Source organism: Choloepus didactylus, chromosome 7 (assembly GCF_015220235.1).
Source record: "Choloepus didactylus isolate mChoDid1 chromosome 7, mChoDid1.pri, whole genome shotgun sequence".
NCBI classification, from domain to species: domain Eukaryota; kingdom Metazoa; phylum Chordata; class Mammalia; order Pilosa; family Megalonychidae; genus Choloepus; species Choloepus didactylus.
This window is the reverse complement of record NC_051313.1, coordinates 111947088-111966740: the sequence shown is the minus strand read 5'-3', so window position 1 is coordinate 111966740 and position 19653 is coordinate 111947088. Positions and strand designations below refer to the sequence as shown.

General features: G+C 37.3%; 1 protein-coding gene across 7 annotated transcripts in view; it reads right to left on the bottom strand.

The window, feature by feature from the left end:
* KIF6 (kinesin family member 6) overlaps window positions 1-19653 on the bottom strand; it is a 448516-nt gene that overhangs the window by 238079 nt on the left and 190784 nt on the right. For 6 of the 7 annotated variants that reach the window (XM_037842874.1, XM_037842876.1, XM_037842877.1 and 3 more), the window contains 2 exons: window positions 2221-2326; window positions 1196-1334 (listed from right to left, as the gene is read on the bottom strand). The exons of the other annotated variant lie outside the window; for it this stretch is intronic. In XM_037842874.1, the coding sequence (XP_037698802.1) occupies window positions 1196-1334; window positions 2221-2326 (245 nt within the window). The remainder of the gene's footprint in view (window positions 1-1195; window positions 1335-2220; window positions 2327-19653) is intronic. 7 annotated transcript variants of the gene reach the window in all.

Genomic DNA, 19653 nt, shown 5'->3' with positions numbered 1-19653 from the left:
AGGAATGCAGGGGTGACAATGCTTGTAGGCAGCACTCATAGACAGGGCTTGTGTGGGGGTTTAATTCACCACTGAAATTCTTGTTACTGGCTGTGGATAACAAAGCTGCTAAAGCTCACTTGACTCAGACAAACAGGGTCTGCTAATGCTCAACTAAAATTAGAGACTGAAGTTAATCAGGCAACATGCCTACCTTGTATTTGGTTTGCTTTTACCTCTTTATTATTGGATTTCCTATGTAGGTTATTTTTATGCATTTTGCACAACAACTGAAGCTAAATGCCATTTTATAAAAATGAACAAAGTATGTTTATAAAGAACTAACCAGATTATTTCTTGCCAGTGTTTAAAGCCTACAAATGCTAATTCTTTTACAAGAAGCTTGAAAGATGAAAATGAGACACAATACTGAAGATAAACTGGGGAGTCCTGAGGTCTAACCAACCCAACAAGGGCTCTGGAAAAGTAACCACCTGCTTTGTGACAGTAGGAAGCACAAGCTCTCATGTACTGCTCCCATTTGCAGCACCCAAAATATACTGCCTTCTATAGCAAATCAGAATTCTATCGTGAAGACTCATCAATACTCACTCCCAAATTTGGGAACATTTGTGAGTGGACCTCTAAGCAGAAGATATGACTTTTAAATTAAAAAGTTACATTCAAGCAAATCACTGCTCTTCATATGCTAAGCAATATTTGTCCTTTTTCAGGCATCATTTGAGTTTCACCCACACATCAGCCACAAACTCTGGGCCATGGTCAGGTTATGGTCAACCAGGGGTTCAGTCAGGGCTCCTGTCAGCCAGCTAAAGATAACCAGCTACCTTACTGGCTCAGGACTAAAACAGAAAGAGCACCACAGAGTAGCCAAAAATATTTTTTTTAAATGTTAATTTTAAGAGATGGTGTAAAAAAGCTCATACTCTATAATAAACTGGAATATTTCTTGCAAGAATAACTGCATCTGGCTAAAAACAAAGTAAATGTTTTTCTTTTATAGTAACTCTGCTTTTCACTAGTCACTACACTTTGTTTGCTGAGGGGACATTTTACTTCTAAGTAGAAAGAAGCAATGTGACTTGGAAGCAGGGTGGGTAGCTGGGTGAAGTTGCTGGGAAAAGATATGTAAATATTCTCACTCCTGTTTTCAAGCCGGTAGAGGGAGAGTTTCTTGTCATTTCAGAAAGGATACTGATTTCATTATCTCTCTGCTTCAGAATATCTCGTAACTTTTTATATTCTTCCTCTTTTAAAGGTTCTTGGCAGTCTTGGTCTTTGCTTTCAGAGGAGACAGTACTCTTTCCAAGGATCTTCTTATCATTCAGCAGTTTCTGTCAGATGAAATAAGAGCTTACTATCCATACCTCTATTCTAAATGTCCTTGTTTCTTTGACTCTTCTTCCCTTTTTCAATTTCCTGCACCCGTCAGGCGTGCCTGCCCTTTCTAGCCCCCTTGCCTTTGCAATCAGTCGTTTTTGACGGGTACATCTCCCTGCTGTACCTGCCTTTTCTCTTCCTCCTACTTCATTCTCTTCTCTCCTATCTCACCTCTCCTTTGGGAAATTCCTACTCAAGTATTATCCCCTCTTGGACTCTTTCCCACTTCCCTCCTTCTTTTCTCCATAACACCATGCTACTTAATTCACACTTTTTAAAGCATTTATCATGTACTATAATTATTCTTTACATACATGTCTTCTCCACCACTTACTTATTCAACTTTGCCTTCCCTATGCATGGACCATAGTAGACTCACAACAAATGTTTACTATCTTAACAAAGTATGCCAAAATGCAAGTGCAGCAGAAATAAAGGTTAATTATATTCCAATTGCATCCTCATCAGAGTTAAAAACTAAGTAGAGAAAAATTGAGGAATTACAAGGATGATTCAAAACTGCTTAAAAAAAAAGCTGGACATAATTCTTTTGGTATAGCTTGAAAATAAATGGTTTTTAAACATGGCACTATATTGCATAGAAGACAGAGATTCCTAGCAAAAGAATTAGAAGTCTAGGTTCTGATCTAATTTGTTGGCAGATAAGATACAAACTCTGAGGAAACTCAGTGATAAACACAGCCTTGAGCAAAGATCACATCATTCTGGATGTTTGGCACTGGGCCTTAGACCTTTTGAGGGCTGGTCAACTAGGAAGACTTTTATTGCAGTTTGAACAAGGCAGAAAAGGTTTCTACTGGAGGAAACATTTAAATTTACCTTTAAATGATGAAAACAGTGATGAATTTTACGCATATCAGTGCCAATTTCTAGTCTACTCTCTGGATCCTGGTCTTCCAAAAAGGATGTTAGTAGTTTTTCCAGCCTAAAAATATATAACATATGAGAAGTAACTATGAGCTAGAAACTTTAGAAATTCTAATGATATTACCTAATAGCTAACATTTGAAGGACAGAATATTGTTCCCCCTTCTTTATGTAAATATAGTTATCTGACATAAAAATTTAGGGGGAAGAAACAGGTTGACGGATGAAATCTGTAGATAATGCAGTTATGTGATTAATTCTTAATGAATTCATATGCTGCTTTCAACATAAGAATCATTTGATTTCTACAATACATGTATTCTAGCCAAACTCAATTTCTATGCTTCTGTGCCTGGCTGCCACAGTGCTAGAGAAAGTAATGAAAAATTTGTTTATTAGTTTCATTAAAATTCATGCTATTCAGACTCAGCAGGGACCTCAATGATGTTCTACAGCTCTTTTAAACATTCCTGGTTGACTTATATTCTTCTCAGCGGCTATTCCAAATCTTTCCACGAACTCAAACCTACCACTATTTCTTTATTCTCCATCAAAAAAGTAGCTTCTCATTAGACTGAGAAAATCAAAGCTGTGATGAGCAGGTTCCTTCAGTTTCCTTTTTCTTCACTTCAAAGTGGCTCTGCCTCACCACTCAGGCCCTCTTCATTTTTTATATATTTTGGATTATATCCTTCTCCTTCTCAAAGCCAACCCCTCTCCTGGGCCTTCCTACTTATTCTAGGGCTTACCTTATTAATCACTCCCTTTCTCTTACCTCTTTATCACCTCTCCATACTGACTCTTTCCTCTCTGCTTACAATGATTTTCCAGTTTTCCTATACTAAAACAAAATAGAAAATAAACACCTCCCTTTGAAGGGACCATCCAACCATCTCCTCTGAAGTCCTAATTAAGTTTGTAGGATCATGGTTACTGCCTTCTCAAATTGTGTACAAACTTGAGCTCCCCCATTAGTTTGTAAGGATCATTAGGCTAATCTCAGCTCTTATTCATCTCTGTGTCCTTCCCCCTTGAATCTAGTACAGTGCATATATTAGGTTTTCAATATAAATATGTTAATTAATTAATAGGTTCATTTCCATGGAAATTATTCCCCTATATGTTGAGATGGAGCCCTTCATAAGGAAGGTATATAAGGATATGTTCCGGTTTGCTAAAGCTGCCCTTATGCAAAATACCAGGAATGGATTGGCTTTTATAAAGGGGATTTATTAGGTTACAAATTTACTAAGGCCATAAAAGTGTCCAAACTAAGGCATCAACAAACAGAAAGACCAATGGTGTCCTTCCCTCTGTCAGCTGGGAAGGCATGTGGCTGGCATCTGCTGGTCTTTGTTCCTGGGTTCTGGTTTCAAAATGGCTTTCTCCAGAATGTCTCTGGGCTTCTGTTTCTCTTAGCTTCTCTCTCTCAGCTCCTGTACATTCTTGCTTGTTCTCCCAGGGTGTTTCTCTCTAATCATCTGGGGGTCCTCTCTTAGCTTCTCCAGGGCAAACTCGGCTTCATCTCTTAGCTTAGCATCTCCAAATGTCTTTCTGTCTGCATCTCCAAGAGTCTCCAAGTGTCTGTGTCAGCTCTTAGCTTCTCTCCAAAATGTCTCTCTCAGCACCCCTGAGCTTCTTGCTTCTGTGAGATCTTTTAAAGGTCTCCAGTGATCTAATTAAGACCCACCCAGAATGGCAGGGTCACATCTACATGGAAATAATTTAATCAAAGGTCTCACCCACAGTTGGGTGGGTCACATCTCCATGGAAACATTCAGTCAAAAGGTTCCACCCAACAAGATTGGATTAAAAGATTATGGCTCTTCTGGGGTCCATAACAGTTTCGAATCATCACAGGATGGCAATCAGTATCTAACATGCTAGGTATCATAAATACAGCAGCAGCACATTTTTCTGGCATTATCATGAAAATATTTGCATCTTTTCAAACTCTATTTCCCTTCTACTGTTAGTATCAGCCCACTCAAACAAGATATAATGATTTGTACTGATTAACAGTCATGGATTTCATTTTTACCTCTTACATAGTATGACGTGATGGCTGAAGTTTACAAATAAGAGATAATTTATTTTGTAAATTTTAGAGAGTTTATTCAGGTGGAGGAATACCTATTATTTGCACTATTTGCTGTTTGACATCATGTTATCTTGTAAAATAGAGCTTCAAACCCTCAGATGCACAGAGAGATTCATTTTTTTTTTTACTTTTAACATATATACATAACAGTGATAACTTTCAAAGTACGATTTAACAAGTAGTTAGCAAATTTCAAAGAATGTCATGGGTCACAGTTCCACAACTTCAGCTATTTCCATCATGGGAACATATAACGTAGGTGTTAACTTTTGATGTACAGCTTAACAAGCAGTTATATAAGTAATTTCAAAAATTGTTAAGGGTTACAGTTCCACAGTTTCAGTTCTTTCCTTACTATGCAATATAGAATATACACAGAAAGGTGAAGACTTTAAAAGCACAATTCAATGAGTAACTATAGAGCAAATTTCAAAGAATGTTATAGGTTACAGTTCCACCATGTCATTTACCTCCTTCCAGCTATTCCAACACCCCAGCGTCTAAAATATATATATAAATACATATATACACACACATATATATTTATATATATATATTAAGTTTCAATATTCATAGACCTTTGTTAAATATTAACTTGTTTGTTGCTACCCCTTCCTCTCACTTAATCCCTTTCTTCATCTTCAGGGGTGTCTAGGCAGTGAGCACCCTAACTTGTTCATATTGAAAGGGGGTGTTGACAGTATGGGAAAGGGGGTCGCATCTGTTAGTTGTTCTTAAAGAGGCTGTTGCCTCTGGGTTTTAGGACTTGTCTGGCTGGCATAGGAACATTCTGATGGATTTAAGTTTCTGAGAAAGAAAATTTGGTGAGTGAATTTTTTATAGAATCTCAGGTAGGGACCTAGGTATTTGAAGACTACTTTTGGTAAGGGCATGGCATCTTGTAGTCATTTTGGATGTGTAGCTGGAGCTTGCATAAGGGAAACCTCCAGGGTAGCCTCTTGACTCTATTTGGGATCTCTCAGCCACTGTGACCTCAGCTTGTTGCCTTTCTTTTTCCCCCCTTTTAGTCACATAGGCATTTTCAATCCTTCGCTGCCAGGGCCAGGGTCATTCCTTGGAGTCATGTCCCACATTGCCAGGGAGATTCATTTCCATGGGAATCATGTTCCTTGCTGGGGGGAAGTTAATGAATTTATTTGCTGGGTTGGACTTACAGAGAGAAAGGCCATATCTGAGCAACAAAAGAGGTTCCCTGGAGGTGCCTCTTAGGCTTAATTATAGGAGGGCTCAGCCTCCCATTTACAACCCTAAGTTTCACAGGAGCATACCCGAAGTCAAGGGCTTGATTTATTAAGTAGTGGGTTCCTAATTTCACTTAATATATATTCTATCCCAAGATAAATGGTCAGTTTCTTACATTATCTTCACTTAGTTGTACAATCATCATCACTCTCAACTTTAAAGAATTATCATAACATAATACATCCCTGAGCTCTTATCAGTTGCTAATTATTCATCCCTAGTATTAGTGTAGTGTTGGTAAGACATTCCTATTAAATATTGTCTAATATGTAATGGGTAGTTTTTCCATATACCACTCTGTTGTTAACCCTCTGCACCAGTGTCATACCTTATAAGTATATCATGCTAACACTTATTTAGGTTTGTGGTGCTACTCTGTGGGTTACACATCTTTAAACAACCATTTACAAACATATTCGCCTTCAATGCATCACTGATACTTATATCCCATTAATGAACCATAGTCACACCTGACCATTCCCATACCATTAAGTTCACACTCATTATCATATCTGTACATATTAGATTATCCTTCCCACTTCACTAGCTTCTCTCTTTCTCTAGGTCCCCTATATTCTACATTATATGATACTTATTTTACATTTTTCACAGAGTTCACATTAGCGGTAACATACAATATCTCTTCTTTTGTGTCTGGCTTATTTCACTCAGCATTATATCTTCAAGGTTCATCCATGTTGTCTTGTGTTTCATGACCTTATTCCTTCTTACTTCTGTGTATTATTCCATCCCATGTATATACCACAGTTTGTTTATCCACTCATCTATTGAAGGACATTTGGATTGTTTCAATCTCCTGGCAATTGTGAACAATGCGGCTATGAACATCAGTGTGCAAATATCTGTTTGTGTCACTGTTTTCAGATCTTTTGGGTATATACCAAGAAGTGAAATTGCTGGATCATAGGGTAACTCAATATCTAGTTTTCTGAGGAATGGCCAAACTGTCTTCCAGAGTGGCTGTATCATTATACAGTCCCACCAACAATGAATAAGAGTTCCAATTTCTCCACATCCTCTCCAGCATTTGTAGTTTCCTGTTTGTCTGATGGCAGCCATTCTTATTGGTGTGAGATGATAGCTCATTGTGGTCTTGATTTGCATATCCCTATTAGCTAGTGAAGATGAACCTTTTTTTCATCTGTCTTTTAGTCATTTGTACTTCCTCTTCAGAGCAATGTCTTTTCATCTTTTTTGCCCATTTTATAATTGGGCTGTTTGTACTATAGTCATTGAGTTGTAGGATTTCTTTATATATGCAAGATATCAGTCTCTTATCAGATACATGGTTTCCAAATACTTTCTTCCATTGAGTTGACTGCCTCTTCACCTTTTTGACATATCCTTTGAGGTACAGAGGCTTTTGCTTTTAAGGAGTTTCCATTTATCTATTTTTTCTTTCATTGCTTGTGCTTTGGGTGTAAGGTCTAAGAAGTGACCCCCTAATACTAGATCTTAAAGATGTTTCCCTACATTATCTACTAGGATAATGTACTGTCTCTTACATTGACTTCTTTGATCCACTTGAGTTAATTTCGTCTAGTGTATGAGGTAGGGGTGTTCTTTCATTCTTTTGGATATGGATATTCAGTTCTCCCAGCCCCATTTGTTGAAGAGACTGTTCTGTCCCAGTTCAGTGGATTTGGGGGCCTTATCAAAACTCAGTCAACCATAGATCTGGGGGTCTATTTCCAAATCCTCAATTTGATTCCATTGATCAATATGTCTATCTTTGTGCCAATATCATGCTGTTTTGATTACTGTGGCTTTATAGTAGGCTTCAAAGTCAGGAAGTCAGGAAGTGTAAGTCCTCCCATTTCAGTTGTTTTTTTTTTAGAATGTTTTTAGCAATTTGAGGCCCCTTTCCCTTCCAAATAAATTTGATAGCTAGCTTTTCCAAGTCTGAAAAGTTGGTTGTTGGAATTTTAATTGGACTTGCATTGAATCTGTAGATCAGTTTGGGTAGGATTACTGTCTTAACGATGTTTAGCCTTCTTATCCATGAACACAGAATATCTTTCCGTGTCTTTAGGTCCCCTTTTATTTCCTTTAGTAAAGTTAAGTAATTTTCTGTGTAGAGACCTTTTACATCCTTGGTTAAGTTTATTCCTAGGTACTTGATTTTTTAGTTGCTATTGGAAATGGAATCTTTTTCTTGAGTATCTCTTCAGTTAGGTCATTTCTAGTATATAGGAACATTACTGACTTATGTGCATTAATCTTGTATCCCACCACGTTGCTGAATTTGTTTTGTAGCTCAAGTAGTTGTATCACTGATTTCTCATGGTTTTCCAAACATAAGACCATATCCTCTGCAAATAATGAGACTTTTGCTTCTTTTTTCCAATTTGGATGTCTTCTATTTCCTTGTCTTGCTGGATTGCTCTGGCTAGAACTTCTAGCACAATGTTGAATAATACGGTGACAGTGACCATCCTTGTCTGGTTCCTGATCATAGAGGCAAGGCTTTCAGTCTCTCATCATTGAGTACTAGGCTAGCTATGGGTGTTTCATATATGCCCTTTATCATATTGAGGAAGTTTCCTTCAATTCTTACCTTTTGAAGTCTTTTCATCAAAAACAGGATGCTGAATTTTGTTGAATGGTTTTTAAGCATCTTATTGAGATGATCATTTGATTTTTCCCTTTTGATTTGTTAATGTGTTGTATTACATTGATTGATTTTCTTATGCTGAACCGTCCTTGCATGTCTGGGTGTATGATTTTTTTAATGTGTTTGGATTCTATTTGCAAGTATTTTTTTTTTAATTTTTGCATCTATAATCATTAGTGAGATTAGCCTGTAGTTTTCCTTTATTGTCGCATCTTTATCTGGTTTTGATACTAGAGTGATCTTGGCTTCATAAAATGAGATAGGTAGTGTTCAATTTTCTTCAATTTTTTGAAAGAGTTTGAGAAGGAATGGTGTCAGTTCTTTTTGGAAAGTTTGGTAAAATTCTCCTGTGAAGCCATCTGGTCCTGGGCTTTTATTTGTCGGAAACTTTTTGATGACTAATTGTCTCTACTTGTGACTGTTTTTTTTTAAAAATTCCTTTGGGCTCTGCAGTAATGTCCCCCTCTCATTTATTATTTTGTTTATTTGGGTCTTCTCTCTTTTTGACTTTGTCAGTCTAGCTAAAGATTTCTCAATCTCATTGATCTTCTCAAAGAACCAACTTTTGGTTTTATTTATTCTATTGTTTATTTTGTTGTTGCTGTTGTTCTCCATATCATTTATTTCTGCTTTAAGCCTTGTTGTTTCTTTTCTTCTACTTGCTTTAGGGTTAGTTTGCTGATCATTTTCTAGCTTCTTCAGTTGTTCTTTGATTTTAGCTCTTTCTTCCTTTTTAATGTATGCATTTAGAGGTATAAATTTCCCCCTAATACTGCCTTCACTGCATCCCATAAGTTTTGATGTTTTGTGGTCTGGTTTTCATTCATCTCTGTACATTTAGAAATTTCTCTTGTAATTTCTTCTATGACCCACTAATTGTTTAGGAGTGTGTTGTTTAACCTCCATATACTTGTGAATATTCTAGATCTTTGATGGTTAACTGACTTCTAGTTGCATTCCATTTTTCAGAGAATGTGCTTTGAATAATTTCAATCTTTTTAAATTTACTGAGGCTTGTTTTATGCCCCCGCATATGATCTATCCTGGAGAAAGTTCCATGAGCACTAGAGAAGAATGTATATCCTGGTAATTTGGGATGTAGTGCTCTATATATGTCTGTTAAGTCTAATTCATTTATCAGATTGTTTAGGTTCTTAATTTTCTCATTGGTCCTCTGTCTGGTTGATCTAGCTATAGGAGAGAGTGGCATATTGAAGTCTCCCATGATTATTGTGGATACATCTATTGCTTCCTTCAGTTTTGCCAATGTTCGTCTCATGTACTTTGGGGCACCTTGATTGGGTACATAAACATTTATGGTTGTTATTTCTTCTTGGAAAATTGTCCCTTTCATTAGTAAATAGTGCCCTTCTTTGTCTCTTATGACATCTGTTCTAGTTTCCCAATGCTGCTGGAATGCAAAACACCAGAAATGGATTGGCTTTTATAAAAGGGGTTTTATTTGGTTATACAGTTACAGTCTTAAGGCCATAAAGTGTCCAACATAACACATCAATAACTGGGTACCTTCACTTAAGGATGGCCAATGGCATCCTGAAAACCTCTGTTAGCTGGGAAGGCATGTGGCCTGCGTCTTCTCCAGCGTTGTTGTTTCAAAATGGCTTTCTCCCAGGACGTTCCTCTCTAGGCTTCAGCACCTCAAAAATGTCACTCTTAGTTGCTCTGGGGGTGTTTGTCCTCTCTTAGCTTCTTCAGAGCAAGAGTCTGCTTTTAACAGCTGTCTTCAAACTGTCTCTTATCTGCAGCTACTCTCAACTTCTGTGCATTCTTCCAAGTGTCCCTCTCAGCTGTAGCAAGCATGCTCCTTCTGTCTGAGCATATATAGTAGTTTAAATCAGACCCACCCTGAATGGGTGGGGCAACACCTCCATGGAAATTATCCAACAAAGGTCTTGTCCACAGTTGATTGAATCACATCTCCATGGAAACACCCAAAGGATTCCAAAATCTAATCAACACTAATATGTCTGCCCACACAAGATTGCATCAAAGATAATGGCATTTTGGGGGACATAATACATCGAACTGGCACAACATCCTTACCTTTAATGTCTATTTTATCTGAAATTAGTATTGCTACCCCTGCTTTCTTTTGGCTATAGCTTGTGTGGAATATTTTTTCCATCTTTTCACTTTCAATCTCTTTGTGTTGCTGGGTCTAAAAGATGAATCTCTTGTAAACAGCATATTGATGGTTCATATTTTTTAGTCCATTCTGCCAGTCTATATCTTTTAATTGGGGAGTTCAATCCATTCACATTCAATGTTATTATTGTGAAGGCAGTTTTTGAATCAGCCATCTTATCCTTTGGTTTTTATTTCTCAGATCTATTTTTCCCCCTCTCTATTTCCTTTAGGTTACTGTTACTAATACTCTTCAGTTCTGTGCCCTTCTCCAGGCCTCTCTGTCCTTCTTTTTCTCTTAGCCAGTAGAGCTCCCTTTAGTATTTCTTCTAGGGAAGGTCTCTTGTAAACAAATTCTCTCAGCATTTGTTTGTCTGTGAAAATTTCAAGCTCTCCCTCAATTTTGAGGGAGAGCTTTGCTGAGTAAAGAATTCTTGGCTGGCAATTTTTCTCTTTCATAATTTTAAATATGTCATGCCACTGCCTTCTCAGCTGCATGGTGCCCATGGAGTACTCAGTACTTAGTCTTATTTTGTTTCCCTTGTATGTGGTGAATCGCTTCTCCCCTGCTGCTTTCAGAACTTTCTCCTCTTCAGTATTTGACAATCTGATCAGAATACATCTTGGAGTGGGGTTTATTTGGATTTATTCTATTTGGAGTTCATTGAGCATCTTTGATTTGCATATTCATGTTGTTTAGAAGGGTTGGGACGTTTTCTCCAACAATGTCAGATACTCTTCCTAGACCTTTACTCTTCCCTTTGCCTTCTGGAACATCAAAGATTTGTATATTTGTGTGCTTCATGTTGTCCATTATTTATTTACCTGAGATCAGTTTCAAAATTTTTTATTTTTTTCACCCTTCATTCTTTTGTACTTTTGCAATCCATCACCCTGTCCTTGAGTTTGCTAATTCATTCCTCTACCTCTTCAAATTTGCTATTATGTATCTCAAGAATATTTTTAATTTGATCAACAGTATCTTTTATTTCCATAAGATCTGCTATTTTTTAATTTACTCTTGCAAATTCTTCTTTTTGCTCTTCTTTATGGTCTTCTTCATGTCCTTTATCTCCTGAGCCATGACACTGATGTTTGTGTTTACTTCTTTGATTAATTTCTCCATGTTCTATGTCTGGCTGTTTAATTTGGATGTTTGAGCTATTCATATCTTCTGGTTTCTTCATATACTTTATAATTTTCTGTTGTTCTTGGCCTCTTGGTATTTTCTTATCTTGATAGAGTTCTTTTAGGATATGCAGGATTAATTGAACATTTATCTATAATTTGGCACAGCTATAGCTTGATGGAGTGCACTTTCCCTGACCTACCAGCAGATGGCACTCTTGAGCCACCTCTTACCCTCAAGCCAGTTCCCCCCCAACTTCATCTATGCACTGAGTGGGGGTCTAAACCATGTGGAAGTCCAATCACTGTACTGATTTTCCATGTGCACTGGGGACTGCCAGCCCTGAGGGTAGGGGACATGCCCTGTGCAGTTTGGCAGGAAGTTCACTCCAGGACACAGTGGTCCTGGCCATTTCCAGGGTTGTGAGTGGAGTACTCTGGGGCTTCAGAGCTGAGCGTCTCACCTTCCAGCTCAAATGCCCCACAGTCCCTGTCTGCCATGTGCCCATGAGTCCCTGGGATTGGGGGAGGGCTCCTGGCACTTCCATGTAGGGCCCTTGCCTCTAGGCTGTGCACACCATGGGCTTCTGTGGAGGAAAAGTGGACGTTGTCACAAGCCCACTGAATCCAGAATTCCCTCAAGGAGGCTCTCAGCCAGAGGACTGGGTATGGAAAGCTGCCCCCTTCTGCACTTGTCTGCCTGCTCCACCTGCCAGTCCCTGGCACTGGGGCTCTTGGCTGCAGGTCTGCGAAGGTTTATCACCCAAGCCAAGTGCTGAGGAGCGTGCCCGGGTGTGGAAGGCTGCTCCCCTCCATGCTCATCAGCTGGCTCCAACCGCCCATTCCCTGGTGGCGTTCCAGGCTGAACATTCACCAGTCTTAAGCGCAGTCTCTCGGCTTTTCCAAGTACACACTCACTATAGGTGTAAAAGTCCCAACCAGTAGAATCCTGGAACTGCTATTCTGGAGCACTTTCTGTTCTTTATTAGTGTTTTTCAGGGAGGAGAGTTTTGCTCTGTCTCTCCTAATCTGCCATCTTCCTGGAAGTCCTACAGTTCTTTTTGTCTTTAGATTCTAAGTATTCTTTGCAGCTTCTGCTTCTGAGTGACTGTCAAAACTGACAAAACCTATGGGCTGTTTAGACATGAGCTTCATAAGAGACCCTCATAGCTCTTAAATGGTATGAAAAGCAGACAGAGCTCCTGAAGTTTGATATCCAGAGGGAGACCACTGATGAATAGGGTCTGCACCTCCAATGCCGCATCCTTGGCAGCCTCACCAGCCTCCCCATGTGGACAGTGGCTCTGCACCAAAGATTCATTTTTGAGATGAAGATTCTTAATTTTTTTTGTATAAAATATTATAAAAATATGTGCTTACTAAAAAATTCCAAACAATACAGATGTGAATAATTTAAAAAGTGAACCACTCCCTCCTCGACCATTCCCATCTTCTTTATTCACTCTTGATACCTCAGGGAATCTACTATTAACAGTTGAAATATATTGCTCTATCTCTTAAAAAGCAGATACCTATGCTCATTTATAGATTTTTTTTTGTTTTTACAGAAATGAGATCACACTCTGAATAATGTTTGGCACCATTATTTTTCTAAACAATTGACCAAGGATAACCTTCCATAGTAGAACTCTTTCGTTTTTAATGGCTACATAATATTCCATACTATGGAATATCTCAAGGTAGACATTGAGGTGGCATGGTCACAGCTACTACTTTCCTTTGTACACCATGAGGAGACCTGATCTACAATCCTCACTTAATGAGGTTTCAAAACAATTATAATATTTATCTACTTGTATTTTTTCTGAACACAGAGCAGAAATTCTGAAATTTTGAAAAACTGTCATGAGTTCTAAAATTTACCCATTTTCTGGAGTAAAAGTCTTTTGTGGTTTCCAGTGTCCACAAACTTTCTATGGACAATATAAATATTAGGATGGAAGCAACAGCTAATCAATTCTTCCTCATTGCTTTTTCTTTAGAAAACAATTTCTTCTGTGTACTTTGATCACAATGTGCACATTCTAGGAAATTCCTCTGAAGGAAGACTGAAATAGAGTCCTAGTTGTTCACAAGAAAACAATGTAAGATATAAGTCTGCTGATTTGCTGAGTGACCACTCATGGATTATTCAGCCTCACTGGGCTCTTTTTATTCCATAAGATTCCTGTACCACACAGCAGGAGGATACAAGAAGGACCAAGGACACAGTCCAAAGAAATGGCTAAGAACTTCTGCCTAACTGAAAGAATTGGATGGCTCTACCCTTTCAGGGGTGCAATTAGTGTGCTACAAGACTAAGAATGAAGATCAGGCTTTTTGACATGCAATCCTGTTCTTAGTGCTTGAGGCCACAGAGCTTCTTTAGATAAGAAAAATGCCTGGTCTTTCCTTCATACATTTGATTTATTGTTGAATTTATTTTCTTATCACATAAAGATTTTGTCCAATAATTAAAATGCGAAAAATGCTTAATTCAGATGTTTCTGATGTACTCCTCTAGTAGTTAAGAGTGAACGTTTGACCCCCAATTCCCTGCATTTTCCTATCTCCCAAAATAGTTCCCAAGTTCATACCTAGTCACTGCTCGCACTGAGGGATCTCCCTGCTGCCAGAACCCTGCTGGACAGTGAAATAGTGTTTACCAGAAAAGGCTCTCTAAGGAGGTCAAATGAATACAATAAAGTCTGTTACTTCTGACAGCCTGCAGCCTAGTCCAGCAATTCTATCATATTGTAATGTTTGATACCTGTCCACATAATCAGAATTGAACATATTTCCTAATATGTGCTTACCCCTTTGAGACCACTCTACTCCCCTGTTTCTATTCCTGACATTTCTTGCCAAAAAATCAAGTTATGTCTGTAGCCACAGTTTCATGGTAATTTAAGTTTAATAGGTGAATAAAAAGACAAAGCAAGTTTATTTTAATTAACAATAACTAATATTAATTGAGCATGCACTAAATGTTTAGATACCTTCCATGCTAATTGCTTATGTTATGTCCTTAATCTTCATAAAAACCCTATGAGGTAAGTACTATTATCATCTCCATATCACAGGTGAAGAAAGTGAGGTACAAAGAGGTTAAATAGCTTGCCCAAGATCACGTAGCTAGCAAATGCCTGAGTTGGGATTCAAACTTAGGCTCTCTTCAGAATCCAAGCTTTTAAGATCTATACTTACTATACCAAAGTAAAGTTACTAAGTTTATTTAAAAATTGTGCTGGGCAATGTGTTTCCATATGGGAGAACCCATACCTACTAGAATTCTTTGAGGAGGTGAATATAGACAGATGGACAAAAGGGAAATCACTGAACAGCAGTTGCTTATATCTTGTCAAGGTCATTGATCAGCATCTTGTATAAAAGTCAACAAAAGTGGGAAAAATTAGGAAACTCCAACAGCAGATTAATTAAATAAATTGCAGCATAGTTATATACTGGAATGCCATTTAAAATGATGAAGAGGTGTATTTATTGGCACTAAAAATATTCAGGATATATTATGATAGGATAACCATGAACCCCTTTTGCAAGGATTCTGCAAGTACCCTGTAATACACTGGAGAAGACAGAAGATAAGGGGTGGGGGGTGGAGAAGAAAGAAACAGGAAGGAATAAAGGAAGGAAGGGAGTGAGGGAGAGACAGAAAGAGAGGAAGAAAGAAAAGAAAGGAAGAAAAAAAGGAAAGAAGGAAGGAAGGAAGGAAGGAAGGAAAGAAAGAAAGAAAGAAAGAAAGAAAGAAAGAAAGAAAGAAAGAAAAAAAAAATAAAGAGTAGCTCAATAATCCAGAGATTTTGCACAGTTGCTTTTGGCTCAAGAACATTTATCATTATTCTGTAAAAGTAGAGGCTAGTGACCCAAGCTAAATTTGCTCTTCTTCAATATTTTTATGATTATGTTACATGTAATTGTTTATTAAGTTCACCATTTATTCACTGAGTGTTATTAGATGTTATTCTCAAATAATCTTTTTTTCTTTAATTTTTATGAACACATTCCTATCAGCATTATTCTAAAAAAGGGTAAGAAACAGTATTTTCTAAGGAACTGGTTGTAGAAGAGTTGGTAGAAAAGAGGAAGGGGGCATTAGTAAGAAGAACAAACCTAAATGGAGGCATGAAAACCCGTGCCTGGTTCTAAACAATTGAGATAACTATGGGAAGTATGCCTGGGAGGGGGAGTGTGGCAAAGCTTTGTAACTGGAGAACAAAGATAACAGAAGAGTCCTGCAGCACAGGATTATACTTAAAACAAGGCTAGGGAGTGCATAGCAACAGGAACTTGTTCTTAGATATTGAACTGGAAAGAATGAGGGGGATAAAAATATATCCCAGTTGGTGAGTGAGGGTCAGGGCTGCTTGGTGGTAGAACCACGTAATACCTGGAAGCTCTGAGCCCACACATCTTAGCTCATCTAGCTCCTCACTGTTCCAGGAGAGGAGTAGGCAGCTCATTCCAAAGAGCTAGGAAGGAGTTCTGATTTAAGAGATCTAACTGGTATTGGTTATGCCAAAAAGAATCAAAATCTGCCTGACACCAACCATTCAACATATCACTAAACATGGTTCCCTCAGTGAAGGGTTGTCTTTAACAGGGTTAGGCAATGAGGATGCTGACAAACTAGTCACATATTATGAACATGAATAAAGATTGGAAAAAGGACTGGAAAACAGTGATAAAGATATAAAAGGAAATTTGATAACTATTAATTTCAAGGAATATGACTAAATAGGAAGAATGGGATAATATTTACACAATAAAGAGAAGTAATTAATCATGATATGAAATGTGGCTAAACTACTGGGTCGAATGATCTTGACTATTTTACCAACTTGTGTGGGTCACAAATTTCTCATCTGTAAAATATGCAAAACAATACCATCTCTAAACTCTATGAGCGCTATGAAACGAGATAAAGCAGGGAACAAAGAGAGGGTATTGCCTGGTCCTTTAATGCCTTGCTACTCAAACTGTCAACAGTGGACCAATATGATCAGTATCAGCAAGTAAGACATTAGAAATGTAGAATCTCAACCCACACCCGAGACCTACAGAATAAGAATCTGTATTTAACAGCATCCCCAAGTAATCTGTGTGCACATTAACGTTTAAGAAGCATTGCAACAAGGAAAACTGTTGTTGAATGCTGACTCAAGAATCACATCTTTCCAGCCTTGGAAATTAAACTACTAAACTAAAAAGTAACTTAAAATGTTAAATGAAAGAGAAACTAACATCCCTTGATAGTCAGTTATGTCCTGGGCACTGTGCTAGTGACTTCCCACAAGTTTTCTTATTTAAATGGAAAACGAATTGAAGAGAATATCATAGTCTGGTTCTCTTTATAACTGCCTTCTCCCAATTATTTTATTGTTACTTTCATTGATAATCCATTATGGGTCAAACACTGTCACATGTATTTTGTTCTTCATTCTGTACCATAAAATTATTATCGTCTTTTCATAGATGAGGACACAAAGCTCAGAGAAGTTAAGTAAATTGCATATTGTTACAAAGCTAGAAAATGCAAACACTTGGATTTGAAAATATGTCTATCCATGTGTATCACAAAGCCTCTCGAACAACTCAGAAAAGTATTTTCCAACTTTATCATTAGGCTGTCAATCAACTTGCTTGCCATAATGTCTGGTTATTAAACTTGTATTTTCAATTCAGAACTTTACTGCTTATTTTCTTTTTTAAATGAGAAAAGATACAAATGAGGTTAATGAGCTCAAATAAACTTTGTGTTCGGCATGTCAAAGAAAAGAGTTTTTAACAGGATGTAATTGCAGGGGGGGCGGTCTCTAGACTGAATGGTGGGGGAAAAAGGGCAGCCTTATTTTGACTTTGCTAATGTGATGGCGTCCTTTTATGGGGAGTGATCCTTTAAAACACAGCATTGGAGTAGCATGTAATTTACAAAAGGAAAGTTCAGATAAGAACAATAACTTCACAATTTATGATTAACTGCAATCCACAGGACATGAAAAATTGCAGGCTGAGATTGTGCCAACATGACTATAACCAAAGGGAATTATATAAATATTTCTTGGGGTCATTAGTTCCATGTTTGTTTTTTGCTAGATTCTGTTGAAAGAACTATTCCCAGTTGGCGTGAAGGTGGTTACTTCAAGAGTTTTTTTTTTTTTTTTTTTTTTTTAAGAATTCTCTGTTCTATAACAACTTTCTATACATTATATCCACCCATCCCTAGTCCAAACCAGTAAGTGAAAGACATGACCCTTACATGCAAGAAATTGAGTTCAATGTCAGCCACTTTTTTTGGATGAGTTCTTTTTAAAAACAGTAGGGGACCAGAAAATTTTTCCTTTTAGTGATGCAGACGAAATTCCTATACAGAGCTTCCCTTTAGGTTTTATCTTAGAAATGCATGTTTCCTTTACCTCTACAAAAGCAGTTATATGATGCCTCAAAATGCTGAGTTGCAAAACTGCTTGATAGTTTTAATTTTTGAATAGCAAATGTGAAAAATCTAAATCAAAATCCAGACTGATTCATCTCTATAATAGTGAAGATACATGGCCTACTTATAGTAAAATGCATCTGTGGCTACGTACTTCAGTTTATGGAACTTTTTTAAACTAGCAGTTTTGAAATTTTTTTAAAAAAACAACTTTAAAGACAATGAAGATATAGTTTAAAAGCTCTTTTAAAGTGAAATGCTGAAGGTTTTTTAAAAGTTAGAGAAATTAATTTTTTGTGAATCCAGATTTTCATATATCCAATTTAGTTAAAAGAGTACACATCTTGATATGGCTAGTCACTTTAACCTTAGTAGACATGGAAAGGCTCAGTGGTTTAGAACAAATAAAAATAAGAGATGAAATAATATAAATTACTCAGTTTATAGGTATTAATAACCTCATCTTTAAGTTCTATATGTACCGTTTTTACTCCTTGTTTGCTATAGACAAAACTACATTATTTGTGATTAATGTAAATATGAATACTTATCTACAAAAATCCATAATAAGTAAGAAATTGACTTATAGGAAAAAGAATGGTGGTTGAAAGGGTGGAGGCAGAGAAACTAGTTTATGAACAGAATAGGTGGTGGCAGGAAAATCTAAAGAATAAGTCACATTTAGGAAGGGAGCCATGACAGAAAAGGTTTCCTTTCATATGGCAGAGGCTGAAAGAGCCCTGAGTGAAGTTAAGCCAGGCTAAAAGCTTAGGATAGAGTATAGTAGGGAGATAAATACCTAGAGGGGAAGACTGGGGAAAGGGCCAATCAAATTAGAATGTGCAGCAGCCACCAAGAGAGCCTGTTGACCAGAACACTGGGGAGAGTGACACGGTAAGGGGATTAATGGGGTAAGAGGTGAGAGAAGAGAGTGAGGCGAGAAGAGAAAGATGAAGTGGGAAAACAAGGATAGGTGGGGGGAAAGGGATGAAGAAGCAGGAGGAGAGAAAGACAGACCTTAGATGAATAAAACCAGAACATACCTATGGAAGAAAAGTGTACTGGGAAATTTGGAGGAACAAAGACCAGCTGGAAATGGGCTGGGTGCAATCAAAGTAACATATTTCCACGGTTAAAATTTCCCAACTACAGACTTTCCTGAAAGTTCATTAATTTGAAGGAGTAGTGAAAGCTTCATTCACCCTCTGCTCCAACTCTCTGAACTCTATTTTTTTCTGTAGTTGTACCTTGTATGAAATCAAATTTGTCGACTGCATTAAAATTCAGGGATCAAATATTTCTTAGCTGGCTCCCATAGCAAAACTTCTAAATAACATCCTTGGTTGATATACAAAAATGCAGAAAACTTGTAAAAGTTTTAAAAGACAAATTTAAAGAGATTTTGTTATGTAAAAATACAAAATAAATCCTTGTGGCACTTTGCTGTTTAATAACAAATAACTTGTTTTATTCTGTGATATGGAAAATGGTCAATAATCAACTTTAGCTGCTTGGAAATGTGTCCATGTAATATTGCTCTAAAGCAAATTTATATAAATTGAATCATACATTATCATTGAGTTCTATATTAAATTGAAGATGGGTTTACAAGGTAAAGATAGAGACCCTAAGCTACAATAAAATCACAATAAAGAATAT